Below are 17,108 nucleotides of genomic sequence, written 5' to 3'. Positions count from 1 at the left end.
CGGCATGTGCATGTGTGTGTTGGGGGTTGAATGCCATGTTGTCAAACTGCTCTGCATGTGAAATTGTGGTCTAATTATAGCACTTATGCAAATGTTTACGCACGGACAAATACAGGCACCGCTGCTAGCTAAGAGTTTCGGTCAAAAATACAGCGAGAGCCATCGGCCTATTTTGACAAACAAGTGATTACGTAAGAACAACTTCACACCTTGGCACAACCCATTATTATTATTGTGGAAGTCACCATCAAAATTTTCTCTACTACTGCAGCCAAACTACTCCAAATGTGGCATTCCGTTTGTGGAATATGAGTTAAGCAGCAAAATCTACCCGTTTGTATCCACCATGATGGCGGTGGGGGAGGGGGGGGGGGGGGGTTCATTTTGCCACATGCTGTTGACTGAAAATGAAATCACTGTAATTCTGTGGAGGGTAGGTGGTGTCTGGTTAGTACTGTATTTCACTTTGTTTCATCTTTCTTTTTTTTTATCCTTCCTCTGGTCTCCTGACAACTTCTCAATTGTGGCAGGATTCTTAAGTATCCGGTGAAGGGTCTGGGATTTATAACAGGTTTCAGGTGAATTCAAGAGCACAAATACATGCTCGCACACACGCAAAAACAACAACAACTAAAACAAACAAACAAACAAAAAAAACGAGAGAGATGATGATGACGTTGTCTCAGCTGCCAAATAAATAATACTGAGCTCTCAAGGGAAAAAAATGAAAATGACATCACAGTTACTCAGGGCTCAGGTCCAATCGCAGCTTCCTGTTTTCTGAAGCTGGCTGTGATTGGTTGCTATTTGACCAATGAACAACTGTGATGTCATTTTCAGCCGACAGCAAGTGGCAAAATGGCCGCCCCGTGAGATGGATGGAAAACGGGTGGATTTTGCTGCTTCACTCAGTGAAGCAGCAAAATCGTTTGTGGAATAACTCATATTCCACAAATATGAATTAACTCATATTCCACAAACGCAATATTATGGTAATCATAATGCTGTGTTAATAGGGTCATATATTTGTACAACATATTATTGTAAAGAAACTTTTTTTTTTTTTGGTTGACTTCCACTTTAATGGTAATGTGACTGTTTGGGTGTTCCCAATGATGTCGATTGGGTCAAACTCACAGTCAACTGAAGGACTGAGTCTGTTATTGGAAAATGTCAAAAGACTTTTTATTTATTTATTTATTTATTTATTTATTTTTTATTTTTTTTACCCCAGACAGAAGCATTGATAGTATCCCTGTTGGGATGATTGATTGAGTCTGACACATTTTAATTACCTCTAAATTAAATGAATCGGCTGGCAGACTATAAAACATTGCTGTTTAATAACGAGCGCCTCCATTTGCCATTTTTTTCCTTCCTACATCCAATCCCATTTTGTCTGCCCGCGCCAAATAACCTCTCTCTGTTTAATGATATGCAAATGAATTTTCATGAACCCCATGATCCCATGCGATGATTAAACTGAGATGACATTAGCTGCCAACGACAGCCTTTCCGTCTGTCTCCTTTCTCTGCTCCTATCGCTGCTTATCCACAACAACGGCAAACTCGTGTTATTAAGGCATTTATTGTCAATCATTCCCTTGTGAATCGGGAGAAAGGACCTTCTGCATATTCAGGCTTCTTTCAGCCATTTTTTTTTCCTAGCAAAATGTTGCTTCCCAGATTTGTTCAACACTGTGTACATATTACAACACAATAACATTTGCAATCATGCAGTCAAATCACAGACGGATTTGGTAATCTTCCACATTTCCCCCCTCCCACTGTTCAGTCCGGAAGCCAGTTCCAGATCTGCTGTCGTTTATTGTACTCCATTTGCATAATGAAGCCAGGGCTTAATTAAGATCCCACTGGAGTCTGGAGCCAAGGATGAAGGAAAGCAGGACGAGGAGGAGGAGAGAGGTGAGTTCCGGCATTCCTCAGCTTATCCGCACATTTCCAAATAGCAGGCGCAATTTAGGAGTGGGGGGGGGGTGATGAGGGAGAAAATCCTTGACGAGCGATTAAATCGCTAATTATAATCGGCTGTTGGAATTAGCGTGTGGCTGTTAATTAGTTGCAGATCCAATGCCCAGACAGTTGCCCGCCCCTGATGGTGGCAGCTCCCTCCCTCCCTCCCTCCCAGCGAAACCTTGACACCCCTGAGATGATGCCAACACATCCCTCCCTTTAATGCTGCCAGTGGCTATCCCTTTAAGAACATCCCAGGTGTGCACGTGCAAGAAAGAGATGCTTCATCATACTCATCCAACGCTCCCAGTATTCTTCAATAGGCTCAAAATGATCCATTCTTTGCAGCTCCAATGCAGACCGTCCTTAATGCGCTGTTAGCTCTTCTCTGTAATGGAATAGTACGCCCTTTGTCTTTGGAATGGGCAGATGCTTCTTTCTGGTGTTGGCACTCAGCAGAGTTGGCATCAGGGAACTTGATGCTGTCCGGTCAATACAGCTGACATGCAATTGTCTCCAGACTGCAACCGTCTGCAACTATTCCGTCTCCGCTTTTACGCCTGTTTCCGTACAGTTCCTCTTGGCGCTTGTAAATGGCACCCAGTTAATGCTTGGCAAGCTGCCATCTCCGTTGCTGGCGCCTCCCTCGAGGGCATGCCTCCTCCGTAAACACTGATGGCGTCCGAGAAACGCCATATGGGGGGCTCCTGTTTACAAATGTTTGTGCTAACTTGGCTTGCTGCCACGTTTCTCCCGTACCCTCGAAGAAGAAGATGCCAACATAAGAAAGAGCGCTGGTACGCGTTGCCTTGGCACCGATTGTTGTCTTTGTCCAAATAAACGGCGACGAATGGGGAAATCCTCTGTGAATTGGCTTATATTCGAAAGGGAGCGCTATCCATGGGTCGCTTTAGCTTCTGGCCACGTCAAGGACACTGGCATGGCGCCCGCTGGCTGCCAAGCGTTCACTGGCATAGACGGATATACCCCGTTTTCGCTGGCATTCTCTTTCTCGTAAGGTTGTTCATCACCGAAGAGCTTGAAGTTGAAAATGGTCTTCTATTTGGATTGTCACCGTCCTTCATCCGCAGATCGCTCCGCTGCCCGCTGGCATCTCGCTCACATCTGCGCTCCAGCTATTGGCAGATTTCCTTTTCTTCGCCAGCCGCACACGTTGGCTGGCATCGCCCCATTGTGCCTGTACCAGGGTGGCATCAGGGTGGCAGTATACAATGATCTGCTTCTCTTTGCCTTTCTTATTCTCCTCACCCTTCGCCCATGCCCGCCCCCACGCAAGCCCTGACTGGATGGCACTGTGCCAACCTGCCGCTGCCATCGCTCTCATTTGTAGCTCATCCTTTCGTCGCCCTTCCCCCCGTCACTACGTTTTCATCCCTCTCTCTTCCTCATCATTAGTAGGTGTGTTTTAAAAATGTGCAATGTTTGAACACACACTCATGCAACTTTTCATTCTTTCCCGATTCGTTAGCGATGCCGCCATTCGCTGTCCACTTGTGGCTTGGGAGACTTTCTGGCACCTGAAGGAATGCCAGGCTCGCCTGGGCTGTGTAATTACTGCAGCACTTACTTATCCCACTGAGAAAACAGGAGAGGAATGGAGCGAGTCCCGAGTTTGTAGTTTAGCTGCAGTTACTTAAATTAACTTTTACCAACCCCCATCGTCATATGTGCTCCCCTTCTTGTGTCCCTGCGCATGTTGGAATCATAGAGAGAGCCATGGAATTGATCTGATTATAAATAAAAACCCATTGTGTAGAATTGATTATGCCCACTTAAAATGACCCTTGATCCCCCCCCCCCCCCCCCCCCCCCCCCCTTCCTCTGGTGTCAGACAAAAGCTGTCAGTAGTGGTGAAGCCATTAAGCAAATACTCTCATTAGGACACAAAACATAATGAATATGTAAATGGTGTGTGTAATTTATGCATGGGATTGAGAGAGAGGAGTTCTCTTTTCAGCCCTTGTTTGTATTCACCCCCGTTTTCTTTCCAATTTCACATTCGCACACCAAATGTCCTTTTTTCCCTGGCCACACCCTGTTAATGGTGGACCTCTTGGGATCTGGCAACTATCCGTTTGGTTTTGTCTGTTGAACAAATCTTTTGCTTCCTAGTGTTGAGATGTCTCTTTTTCTGTGTTTGCTTTCGTCAAGCTCAGCGTTCTCACCCATAACTAACCCTGCAGAGACGCTTTAACCAACAACCCAGTGTTTGAACAAGGTCTGTCTTCCAGGAATATGAATACCAAGTAATCTATTCAACATCATATCCCGCACTTGACTGCGGTGGGTTCTCTTGTTTTCCCTTTGTCCCTCTGCGGCTGTGTTAATGTGTGGTCTATCACAGCACGGTAAAGCGTGTCCCGTACGCTCGTCTACAATAAACACCTATAATACTCGGGCTCCCTTGGCAATCACCATAGCAACAAACCGCGGCACCCACGTGAGTCGTATATTAAGATGTTTCCCCCAAGCAATCCCGCAGCTGACTCCACAGCACCCACAAGGCAGGTATGAGGAACAATAGGCGCTCAAATGTCACGGCTCACCTCTGACACACTCCAGGCCCATCCCTTCTGCGGATCGAACAACACGCACGCTCACACGCGCCTCCTTTCTGTCTCGGCCCGTCTTAACAGGTGCTGATGAGCCACAGTCAATGATTGTAATGAGCTATCGATCACCGTGGGAAAACGGAGGGACGGAGTGGGGTGAGGGGAAGCGGAGGACACACACCAATTTGAAGGAGGAGTGAGAGTGGGGAAAAAAGGAACTTCATGAACTAATTGGAGATGGGAGTATCGACACTCGCTTTAATCAAGTTCTCATCTACTGTTGTGCTGCTTGCAATGTGCAGATGGCTTCGAAGGTTAAAGCAATGTGCTCAGGATGACCATGCAGTACTCAGATAGCAAAGAAGGGCTCTGACGCAGTATCTGTATTTTCCTTTGGCTTTTTTTTTGTGTGTGCGTCGAGTGGAAGCAGACAGCTTTAGGAAAGGGGGAGGTGCATCGTATGTGTTGGCTGGCGTTTCAGATAATGAAATGCAGCAGGCAACAAAGAGCTGGGGGCCCCCATTCTTGGGGCTGCGGCTTCATTTTCGCTGCCCGTCAAGTCTATGATTCTTCCACGCGCTGGTTCCTGTTGTGTGCGTACGCGTGTTTCTGTTTGTGTGTATATGAGTTGTTTTGTTGTGTGTACAACAACCCCATCCTCCTCCTGTTAGTATTCTGCATGGCAGATCCCCCTAATGTAATAACTGTGTCTGCATGTCTAATTTACAGCAAGAGAGAGTAAATAGCCTGTGGTTAATTACAGTACATGCATCTGTGTGTGTGTGTGTGTGTGTGTGTGCCTACATGCACATAGGTGTGTCACAATGATTTATGAGCAGCAAATAGCTACACCAGTGGCCCGTTTCTTCTCACTTACTTTTTAATCTGTCTTTCCATTAATTTTCCCTGAGATGTTATTATGGTTTGGGAGCGGCGTTCACAAGGATGCACATGTGAGTGCGCTGATGTTTTAATGAGAGTTACGCTTTAAGTCTACCTGGACTTTTACTGGGTACTAGGGGTGTAACAACAACTTACATAGTTGGTCACAATTAATAATGTATTTTTGTTACCTTGCATTTGCCAAGAGTGATGGTGGCACTCTCGTAAATGTAAAATAAATATTAGGGGTGTGAATTGCCTAGTACCTGACGATTCGATTCGTATCACGATTCATAGGTCATGATTTGATTCAATACTGATTAATCCCAATATGAATCTATAAGTCAATTATTGCGATTTTTTTTCTATTATACCCAAATTTAGAAAATACTAATCAGGAAACTTGTAAATGTATACCATAAGATTTGTATGAAAATATTTATTTGAAAATTCAGTCTTATAAGTGTGAGCCATTGTATTTAGCAAACAATCCATTGCAATCTGTTTCATGTTTGAAAATTGTTGAAATAAAATATTAAGGCATAATATTCCATTCCATTAATACATTTTTCCATGCTCAACGTATGAACCCTAACCCCTAAGTAAGACGTTTTGTTGAATAAAGAAATGTTTAAATATTGATTCAGCCGCATATCAAATCGATTCGAGAATTGCGCGCTGTAATATCGCGATATATTGCTGAATCAATTTTTTTTTTAACACCACTAATAAATATCATATTATTTTGCTTCCTATAGTAGCCACTCTTTGGAATCAGGTTTTGCATTATCCTTCCTGTACCTAGCTGTGGTCCACCCAAATTTCCCAAAAGAGATGACTTTTTCAACACAGGAAAAAGTCATTTGGCTCAATGACTGCTCACACCAACAATGGGAGTGGGAAGGGCATGCACTAACAACTAAAAATAAAATTGATTAAATTAAATCAATCAAGATTTAGAAAAATAAATAAATAAAAAGTAATAATCATGCCGCTGATAACATTTTTTTTGTAGTTTGGAAACCATGAATTTGTAAAACCATTTACCATTTATATTGCATGTACGGTACGATATGTACCGTAGCTCTTGGGGTTTGAGTTCATAGTTTGGTTCACGTTCGGTTCAGGAAGCACACAAAAAAACTAAAAGTGCTTGTCATTTGTGTAAACCTCGACAGGTTAATGGCATTTAAATTGAAACATCAACATCTTAAATTGTTTCTTTTTAGGGAAGTAGATCAATAGTTGATCGTTTCATAAAATAAAGGAATTGCTGTGTACACAAGGCATTTGCACACTAATAATTGGTGGTGTGACTCAAGTACAAAACACAGAAGAATTTGTCATTGTAACTATAGAACAAGCTTAATGTGGAAGTCAACCTTAAACATTTCTTGACAATAATATTTTATATGCGACCTCACTCATCTAAACATGACATTATAATTAACATTATATTTGTGGAATATGAGTTATGAAGCAAAACCCAACCGTTTTTATCCATCTCAGGGGGCGGCCATTTTGCCACTTGATGTCAACTAAAGATGACATCAATGTTGCTCAGGTCTCAGATAACAATCAATCACAGCTCAGCTTCAGAAAATGGCTGGATTTTGATGCTTAACTCATATTCCACTAACACAATATCAACCAGAACAATATATTTAGATTAGTGGGGCTGCATAGAACATGTAATTTTTGGGGGGTTGACCGGCTGACTTTCATATTTACGATTGTCTGGCTGTCTGTTTTGCCTGTCTTTCTGCTTTGCATTCGGGAATGGGGTATATGCCACGGAAGAGGCGGGACGTGATTTTGCACAACAGTTTATTTCCGGTCCGGGTTGCGAACGTCCAACCCAGGGGCACGAAGTCGGAAGCACAAGTATTTTTTAGCCCACAGCCCACATGCCTCTTCCGTGGCATATACCCCATTGTCTAATCTTTTAGAGACATCTGATGATCAGGCTTCTGCTGACTTTGTTCCAAATGGCGGAAGAATGCTGAAATTCGGCCCGATTGTCAGTACGCGTGCAACCAGCTAGAGCAAGGTTCACCAAATCCGGTCCTCAAGGTCCAGAGTCCTGCAGGTTTTAGATGTTTCCACCTACCGACACACCTGATACGAGAGATCAGGAACCTTATCAGGCATGCTGATGAGCTGATTATATGAATCAGGTGTGCTAGTGGGCGGAAACATCTAAAACCTGTAGGACTCCGGACCTCAAGGGCCGGAATTGGTGAACCATGAGCTAGAGCATTTCCCAACCAGGGGTATGCATACCCCTTGGAGTACGTAAGCCCATTGCAGGGGGTTGTGGAAAAATGTTATCTATTTAGCACTTTTAATGGTTTTGTTTTGGTAGGTTTACTTGAGTTTTTCTGTTGTTCGGTTGATGTTTGAGTGTTTCCTGGCATTCACTCAAATTAAATTTACAGTGAAGATGATCTGGCATGTACATCTGGCAGTGAAACCCCCAATGCAGGTTTGTCACAGTTTCTAGTGTCAAATATCCAATGTTTTTGACAAGCTCAACAGCAGCCAGCTGGCTCGCTTCAGGTCACTCGCGTTCTGCCACCGAAAAGTATCCCAACGCCTATAAATAAACCGTTTCCCCGTGATGTCATAGGGATAGTCTGATATCAGTGTTGGCCTTTAAAAAAAATAAATAAATAAAAAAAATCTGACAGCCTATACAAGGTCAATCAAAATGATCATAATCTCAGGAAATTATTTACTTCAATTTTCACTTTCTAACAACTTTTTAAGCAATGTTGTGTACCCTCTGAACCTTTTGTTTTTGTTTGATATCGAAACAAAGAAATGTGAAAGTTTAAAATTTCAGGTATTTGTAAATTTTGGGAAAAATATTTACTGTAGAAAACTATAAGACAACTATTGTATTTAAGTTTACATTTAACTTTTTAAGACGTACTGATGATCTTCGGAGGTCCCTGAACATTTTGTTAGAAATTTAGAAGGATGTCTATTGTTTAAGATAAAAACAAAAACAAAAACTTAAAAGTCTGAAACATTGTTCAATAAACGTGTTTACAAACATTACAACAAAGATTGGCATTTGTATTTTGTATTTACATTTTCACCGCCCCCACCACCACACACACACACACACACACACACAATTTTAAACTGAAAATGTTGGTTGTGGCAGAAGGCGACACTTTCAACTGGCAGGCAAATCCTTACATGCAAGGCAGATCAAGGCAGAGGAATGGTGCAAACACGGGAAGTGAATGATTGTAGCATTGTCCCCTATTGCTGTAGTGTGTTACGTGAGGTAAATTGCTTCAAAAGGAAGACGCAGCACCTATCATAATCTACATTTCAACAGGTATGTTTTGGTTTTTTCCAATCCTTAAAATGTGGAATGGTGGAATTTCATAGCTAACATGATCACTGATTGACTGCCTCAATAATTGAATTTTCTCTTACTCAGAATAATGGCTCTTTTGACAGTGAAATTGATATTGCACTGTTGTCTACTACGACCAGGCTGTGTTTTCCTAAATTACTCAAAGACAAACCGCCAAACATTTTATATGTACCTGTGAGAAAATGCCTTCCACAAACCCCATTATGTAGGTTTGGTTCACATTCTCTCCCTTTGCAAATGGCTACTATATGTTGTCATCTTCTATGTACAACTCTTTACCACATCCGCTCAATTTATCCGCCTCACCCACCGCTGGATTCACTTTGAATTCGTTGAAAGAAATGGGCGGAATCTGGCACTTCAACCCTGTACACATTTTTTTGTCATCATTTCATTCCAAATCAGCAGCAGTCGCTCGTGCTCTGCCACCCAAAAGTACCCAAACATGTCAATTGATTACCAATAGAAGTTGGTCAATGCACAAAAGTTGATTCAAAGGAAACTCTTGGTCCATTAAAAGAAAGAAAAAAAAAGTTCTTTAGAGTGTACCTCCAGTTGTCGTCCATTCAGTTTTTATGGGTCTTTCCCGATTCCCCTTTCTTTCGATGCTTCGTCCCGTCCATTCACCGAGTACCTCAATGAACAGAACAGAGATCTTTATTGACAGTACACGGCAGAACATGGAAACAACGGGTCAATCCGTTTAGCCCAAGGGCCGATACACCAATTCACCAATTTGTCAGTGTTAGTTTGAGAGAGAAAAGCAGCTAATCTCTCCTCTCTGCTCTCTATTGATCACACACTTAGACTCCACTTCTCTGTCTAAACACTATTGATTCTCCCTCTCTCTCAATCTCATTCGCTCTCCCTCTCACTCGCTGCACATAGGCTACCGCCACTTTCAACACACTCCTCCTCAGACACTGAACAATATGGATTGCATGTGGCCCTGGCCAATGAGTCATACACTCCTGGAACACTTGGGCATATTTTTTCTGTCAGCAAACAAGACAATGAGTGATTCCTTTATGAGGAATTCCAGAGTTTGCAACACAGGAGTCTCAACTCCGCACTCCCTGCTGTGCATATTCAAAGGCGTGTGCACAGTCTCATTAAAATCAATCCCTGTGCAGCATGAATGATTAAAAATTCACTGCTTGTTACAGCGTCTGCTGCCTTTTGTTTTTTGCAGCCTCACATCACAGGGGTGCACTTGAAAAGCAAGATGAAGGTGGTGTTTCAAATGAAAACAAGGGTGGTGGTTTGATCACATTTAGCTCGTAGGGACCCATGTCATTAATCTCTCTCTTTTTTTTTTGCATAGAAATAAAGTGGTTAAGGGATGGCCCAAGTAATCCAGTGACTCTGTTATGTTAATGAACGGGCAGAACAGAGTGGGTAATTTATCATATGTGAATTCTGTGAGTCTTACTCATAATGAACAAGAAATGCCAAGTGGCGATGATTGTGTGGTGCGGTGACAGACAGAAAACGTTTGTCTGGCTTTTTAGGTTGTGAGCCCCCCCTGGTGGTCATGCTAGTTCATTACAAAAATTAGTGGCTTTTAACTCCAGTCAACAGTCAGTTGAGAAAGTTGTTCAGTAACAGTGGTTGTGTGCCTTGCTCACAAGTGGTACATGTTTTTCGGGTTTGGACGTAAGAAAGTGACATAAAAAGACTTGACAATCACCTTCCACTTGAAGATGCCCCAAAGAGGAAAAGAAAAGGGCGAGGTAGCCGTGGTCAGAAGGATGCTGCTGGGTCGGAGGATCCGGAGGGGTTCTTCGCGATGTGCCTGTCCATTTTGGGTCACCATGCGAGTCGACCTGTACCGAGTTTCTGCCCGTCGTTCAGCCTCTGTCGTCAGCCAACCGCTTACTCCATCGTCGTCGCCATCTACGAGGAATATTTCGCGGTCTGTAGGGATACTGAAATTTGTAACGTTGAATATGTTGTAAAAATTGGCACCCTTTTCTTTCTTTCTTTCTTTCTTAGGCAAGTCGACTAAAATTCGTACTTCCATCCATCCATTTTCCTCCCTACCGCTAAAAAGCTATGTTCCTATTTCGTTCTTCGATAAAACCGTTCACGAACTGTGCCCAGCATCTATAAAAGTACATTTAATCCCAGTCAAAGTTAAACTTTTTTTTTTGTTAGGGTTAATAGTATTCGCTTACCTGCCGTCGAGCATGTAGCACAAGCTTGGGCATCTTCTTTGGCAACTGTTACTCACCTGAAGGTGATATAAACAACCTGTTTAAGCTAATGCAGTAACTGTTAATTCAAATAAATGTACGTACATGTGAACAAATAGTGTTCCTCGCCTATTCACTTTTTTTTCTTGGAAACCTATTCTCTGATATTCATGGAAAATCTCGCCTATTTACTGCTTATGTGCGCTCTCTAAAATGATAAAGATGTTGCCAAAGCTAATAGAGAAGTATGTTGTGCTTTCACGCCACCTTGTGGCCCTGGGAAAATTTAATTGACAAACAAGAGAGGCTGACATTTGACTGGACCGAAAAAAACAAAACCAAAAAACAAATCCAACACACTGAAGGAAATCGACTTTGGGGAAAATGATGCTCACCACTGATATTGTTTTAATGGCAGGCTGAAGATGATAAATTGGAACTAACAAGTAGCAATGATCCTGTTTCTGCTTGAAACGCAAGATCATCCCAGAACACGGCCACAGACATTTGATGGGGTCTCCAATCAAAGTGACCATGCAAAGAAGGAGGAAGTAGAACTCTAGATCCTGTACATCCGAAAGAGACGTCTGAACATGTCAGACTGTTAATGCCCAGCAGGACATGGGCACAAAAGGTGACATGATGGCGGACCAGTCTGAGAAAACAAAACATTACAAAACTAGACACCAACGTCGGACAGCGGCAGCACAGCATGTCGTTGGTTTGCCCCATCCTCTATCGGGGCGCCAGTGCTGCTTTGGGTCGGCGGGGACTTGAAGCTGTGTGACAACCTTGCACTTGTTAGCTTTCTGGAGGTGGACGCCCCTGTCATACGTATTTATCTGGAGCCCCGAAGAGGAAGAGGGGCCTGGGATGACTGTGGCTATGGGAGGCGCTTGTAAGTTGGATATAGTTAGGGACGCAAATCACCTATAGCACCTATTGTGCTCAACTATAATATCATTTTCCACTCATTCTGTCTCTGCTCTTGTGACAGGTAAATACTGGCTTCGTCAAGTGCTGTCATCCTTTTGGTCATCTGCTGAGCGTATTGGCAGTCATCTGGTCTTCCTGGATGTGACCGATGTGAGATTCACCACTCTGTGTATGTGCAAATTGCTGGTGAAGGAGACCGGGGCCCAAACATGTTGGCCAATGCCCTCTACAAGCCTTAACTTAAAAATGGTCAATGACAGCAGGAAATATAGGTGATAAACTCAGCACCTTGTCTTCTTAAAAGTCAATTGCCCTTGATTAGAAAAAATGTTTGCTAATTCTTTCTATAACTTCTGAAGTTTACAATAAATACTGAGCTACAAAATAGCATAAGCATTCTTTGTTTCCTTTTCCAGTTTGCCACTTTCTCTTCCTGAATGATCCACTTCCTGTCATTACAAAATAAGAGTTCATGTTGTTGAGCAGGTCACGGTTACTAACCTGACAGCACACATGTAACATCAAGATTTAGACTAGAGCGATTGAAATAATGTGTTCACATCTGTTGTTTGGTAGGAATTGGATCCGTGTCTCACTTCTTGAGCTGCTGCAGACAGAATCCAACAGGCTCTGCATTAGGTGTTCCGCTAGATCCGCCCACGTCTCTCCCCGCACCTTCCAGCTGGCCTCAGGGCATTACCTTGGACACATTGGGCCTTGGCACGCATGCCTCGCAGGAAGGACAGTACCACGGGTAGTCGTCAGAGCAGAAAATATCAAACCATTACAAAAGCCAGTCGTCAATGATAATTCGTCACTTTCAGATTGATTCGGCAGTGAACATCCACAAGTCCTGGGATTTCAGTGAAGAGGGTGCTCATGCCATGCTAGCTTTTCTCCATGATGGCGAGACACCTTGTACACAGAAATTATGTCATTTCCAAACTAAAGACCCCCTTTCAAATGTATGCTCACTGTTATTTTTTTCCACCATTTTAAAATTTAGTCCCGTTCCAATCACGCTTGTTAGTTTTTATCATAGTCAACCTCATCCCATTTTCATTTAGTCTATTTTTAGTCAACTATAAATATAGCATTTTAAGTCTTTATTTTAATCCAAGAAAACACAATTTTATTCATCGAGTTTTAGCCAGCGGTGGTTGAGTGTTTAGCACAGCCGCCTCCCAGAACTGAGTCCGGGCTTCGGCCTTCCTGGGTGGAGTTTGCATGTTCTCCCCGTGCCTGCGTGGGTCTTCTCCGGGTACTCTGGTCTCCTCCCACATTCCAAAGACGTGCATGGCAGGTTAATTGAGCACTCTGAATTGTCCTCAGGTGTGCGTGTGTATGGTTGATTGTCTCTGTGTGCCCTGCAATTGGTGGGATAGGCTCCAGCACCCCTGCAACCCTTGAGGACCAAGCGGTTAAGAGGATGGATGGAGTTTTAGTTAACAAAAACTGTCAATGTCTTAGTCTAGTTTTAGTCAGGACTATATTGAACATTATGGATCTAAAAATATTTCACATATAATTTTCTCTCATCTTTTTGATGAAAAACAACTTGACACACAACTACAGTAGGCTTGTGTCAATAAGTGGCTACTATGGCTCCATGCTATGAGCTAATAAGTTAGCCAACGTTAGCGGTCGGATTAACATTATTGTTGGAGCGTTATGGCCATTGGATTAATGTTACGATATAATTATAATTTACTTTTTTTTTTTCTTTTTTTTTTTACCTTTAAGCGTGAATTCACCTCCTGTCTGTGCCATGTATTTGTGCATGTTGCACTTGCTCGCTAACTGAAGATTTGAAAGGCAGTCTGTCACGATGTGTCACATGATGAAAATGTCAGACTTCATGGCAGAATGTCAGAAAAAAAAAAAAGGGATACATTTATGGAGAGAAATTTGAAGAGCTTTTATTGTGATGAAATATTAGCATTAAACTATTTTTCCTCTGCCTCAGTGACATCAAGCCACTGCTGCACTTGACAGTCATAAAAAGTTATCGTTGGAATACTTTGTCTCATTTAAAAAGGCTAAAAGCTTTAAAAAGGCATTTGAGACAACCGACCCCCCCATTTTGAATGGACTACTTAGGTTTTCGGATCTGGCTATTTTTTTGGCAGATACTAAAAATCACGTATAACTGGGACTCAAATTTTAATTGACAATATTAATAGTGACAGAGGAATAAATCAAACATTTTCTTTCACTACAAGATAACCATGTAAACTGATAGTGGCTGTAATTTTTGCCCAGTACACTGAAGTCAAAGCACCACTGTATACACATTAAACTGGAGTGGGCCACTTGGATCCTAGTGTTCAAATGACAGCAAATTGAATACAAAAGGAAAAGGAGTTGTAAAAATTGAAATAACTAAATGAAAATATTCAAGAACTTTGTTTCAATCAAGAGGTTTATTGTACAGTCGCTCACAGTGTACATACAAAGTCAAAGTGCTTTTTTTTTTTTTTGGCCAGGACACTTGTGCCTGCTTTAACTGAAATACCAAAGTAGAAATGGACTGACTTGAGCATCACTCTTCTTGTTTGGGCTTTTTGAGGCTGCAAGAACTCAACTTTGGTTGGTCCCTTAAAGTAAGTGAGCCTTTACAAGCAGCTATTCTTCACATTTGCAGAACATTGGCAGAGCAGTCTGCCAAGTGTTTACTTTAGGAGTAAAGTGAGGAACGGGTTTTAGTCCTCTATGGAGCGGATGTAACGCTCATAGGCGGCCTCGTCCATCAGAGAGTCCAGCTCGGAAGGCTTGGCAATGGTCATCTTCATTAGCCAACCTGTGTTGAACACATCCATCAAAGTGGTTAGGCTGGATAGGCTGCTTGACTGACTCTGGTTAATCATAGCCTGTAAACAGAATATTTTACTTCCTCTGTCATCGTGTTACTTTTAAATATTTTGATACACCAAAAATGTCCGTGCATGTTCAACTATGAAGGTACACTGCAGTTTATCATCAGCCATCTGTCTAGGAAAGCCACTTCCAATAAGGGCAAATTTGGGTGAATTTCCTGATTTAGAGTTGGTCAAAATATGAGTCATGGAATTAGTCCAAATTAGCTGGTTAGCGCCAAAACACCGGATTTCTCCTTCAATTTTACACACACCCCTGAGACTTTTCAATGTGTCCTCTTATGATTAACTAGAATAGCAAGCCACACCCACTTGAAGACAGAAAGTGGGTCTGGAAAGGCTGCTGACCGCTGTTTGGCCTGGTTCAAACTGAATTGTGCAATCAAATTGGAATTTGTTCATCTGTGCGTTTGTCACTTTTTAATGCCACATTATCGAGCGCGATCACACAAGACACGGCGGGAAGTTGTCGGCAACGCAACTGCTGGACTGCAGCTGTGTGCAATTGGTGAGTTTTGTCCATAAAATTGACGTGCCTGGAGCACACAGTCAAGACGGAGCGGATCCACAACGCACATGCATGCGGCGTAATCCTGGGGTTACACTGCCACTCCCTAAGGCGGCCTAACTTGAAGACATTGATTTCACGACAGCGTTTTCACATAAGACAGATATGGGAGAAGTGCTACATGCACATTTCATTGGTAAGAATATGCAGAATGTCGGCTATATTTGTTCGCCAACTAGAAAGTGCCCACAAGCCATAACTTCTCCGCTGATTGATGTTTTCCACGGTCTGTTTGGTTAGGTCTCAGAAATTCACTTGATGGCGACTGTGCACAGACTCAAATCGGTGGTATGATAGTTTGGTTTGATGATTAACATATACAACCTGTTCATGTTAATAAGTGGAACGATTATCTTACGTGCACATTTTTGGAGGCACTTTCAGACCAAGACCTAGTGAGTTCTGGAGACCTGCTCTTTTTTTTTTTTTTTTTTTTTTTTTTTTTTTTTTTTTTTTTTTTTTTTGCTTACCATCTTTGTAGCAAGATTTGTTGACCAGGCCTGGTTTGTCAGCCAGCAGCGTGTTAACCTCCACCACCTCCCCAGTCAACGGAGAGAAAAGCTCACTAGCAGCCTTGACGCTTTCCAGAGTTCCAAATTCATCTGAGACATCAGGGGTGGACAAATCAGTACATTTACTAAAAATACATCCGGATAGATATTGGTTACCTTGTTGAGCCAACTGCGTCCCCACATCCGGCAGTCCACAGTAAACCACATCCCCCAGGGCCTCCTGCAAACACGATTCAGTGCTGATCCACAGTGGTAGTCGTTGGTGTCGATATATAGATTGATTAGCTCGTTCAACATGACCAAATGTACCTGAGCAAAGTTGCTGATACCAACAGTACCGATTCCATTGTCTTCGACCCGAATCCATTCGTGTTTGTCTGTGAATTTAAGAGCTGAAAGCCAATAAAAAAATAAATAAAATAAAACAAGTCATTTCATTCAAAATACAAACTACGCGCGCAAAAGAGTTCCCCCGTACGTCCTTTACTTTAGCAAGTGGTTAACCAATGTGTTAGCTAACACGCAAAGGACAAAACCTTCCCGGCCAGCGAATTAATACCTGCTGACAACCGGCTCGATGACGAAACACTTCTTAGGAAGAATGATTTTGGACAGAACCGATGAGACGAATGTGGTGCCGAGCGTGTTAGTAAAGGCAAAAGTGGGGAAAAGTTGGAAGAAACGCAGCAGCGGAGAAGTCTACAGGAGGACATCTTTCTTCTTCGTTTGACAACAAGTGAGGGAATAATACTCGAAGACGTTTATTAGCGCCACCTGATGGTCTAGCGTAACACAGGACTAATAGGGGAAATACGTTTAATACATTTTTATTTTTAATGCCTTCATGCAAGACTGTGTGTGTGTTTTAACCCCGAAAAAGCGATTTCGAGCTTTCTTAACTTTATACATTAAAGGTATTTCCGGTAGCAGTGTAGGAGGAAATAACAGTGTACTGTAACTTGTTAGCAAAGTTCAAAATTATTTTTTTTGATCAGTGACTTAACTAGACATTAAAAATAATAAATACACAAATATTTCGCTCTGCTGTTGTTTTTATCTACCTTTGTATCTACCTCCATCTCGCACTGTAGATCACATCAAACTCAAGGCCCGCGGGCCAGATTCTAGCCATGAAGGCAAATCATGTGTTCGACTTCATGTTTCTTGCAAATTGTCTTCCTTTTAAACAACACTGATA

The 17,108-nt window shown here is 42.4% G+C and overlaps 1 protein-coding gene and 2 long non-coding RNA genes across 3 annotated transcripts in view; 1 reads left to right on the top strand and 2 right to left on the bottom strand.

Annotated features, from left to right (window-relative positions):
• Positions 1-10,918, bottom strand: part of LOC144015602 (uncharacterized) — a 24,436-nt gene extending 13,518 nt beyond the window's left edge. The window contains exons 1-2 of the long non-coding RNA XR_013282765.1: positions 10,514-10,918; positions 9,373-9,457 (exon numbers count right to left, since the gene is read on the bottom strand). This is a non-coding gene — a long non-coding RNA (uncharacterized LOC144015602). The remainder of the gene's footprint in view (positions 1-9,372; positions 9,458-10,513) is intronic.
• Positions 10,403-12,741, top strand: LOC144015601 (uncharacterized). The gene is made up of 3 exons (XR_013282764.1): positions 10,403-11,916; positions 12,016-12,226; positions 12,531-12,741. It is a non-coding gene; the product is annotated as an uncharacterized LOC144015601 (long non-coding RNA).
• Positions 12,742-14,358: 1,617 nt separating this feature from the next.
• Positions 14,359-16,660, bottom strand: LOC144016667 (glycine cleavage system H protein, mitochondrial-like). The gene is made up of 5 exons (XM_077517997.1): positions 16,470-16,660; positions 16,220-16,302; positions 16,067-16,130; positions 15,869-16,000; positions 14,359-14,754 (listed from the first exon to the last, which is right to left on the bottom strand). The coding sequence occupies exons 1-5, from the start codon at positions 16,621-16,623 to the stop codon at positions 14,657-14,659; spliced, it is 531 nt and encodes a 176-aa protein (XP_077374123.1). The 5' UTR covers positions 16,624-16,660; the 3' UTR covers positions 14,359-14,656.
• Between the last annotated feature and the right edge of the window lie 448 nt (positions 16,661-17,108).

This window comes from Festucalex cinctus, chromosome 3, assembly GCF_051991245.1.
Source record: "Festucalex cinctus isolate MCC-2025b chromosome 3, RoL_Fcin_1.0, whole genome shotgun sequence".
Classification (NCBI taxonomy): Eukaryota; Metazoa; Chordata; class Actinopteri; order Syngnathiformes; family Syngnathidae; genus Festucalex; species Festucalex cinctus.
Note: the sequence above shows the minus strand (reverse complement) of the source record. Positions and strands in the feature narration are given on the sequence as shown.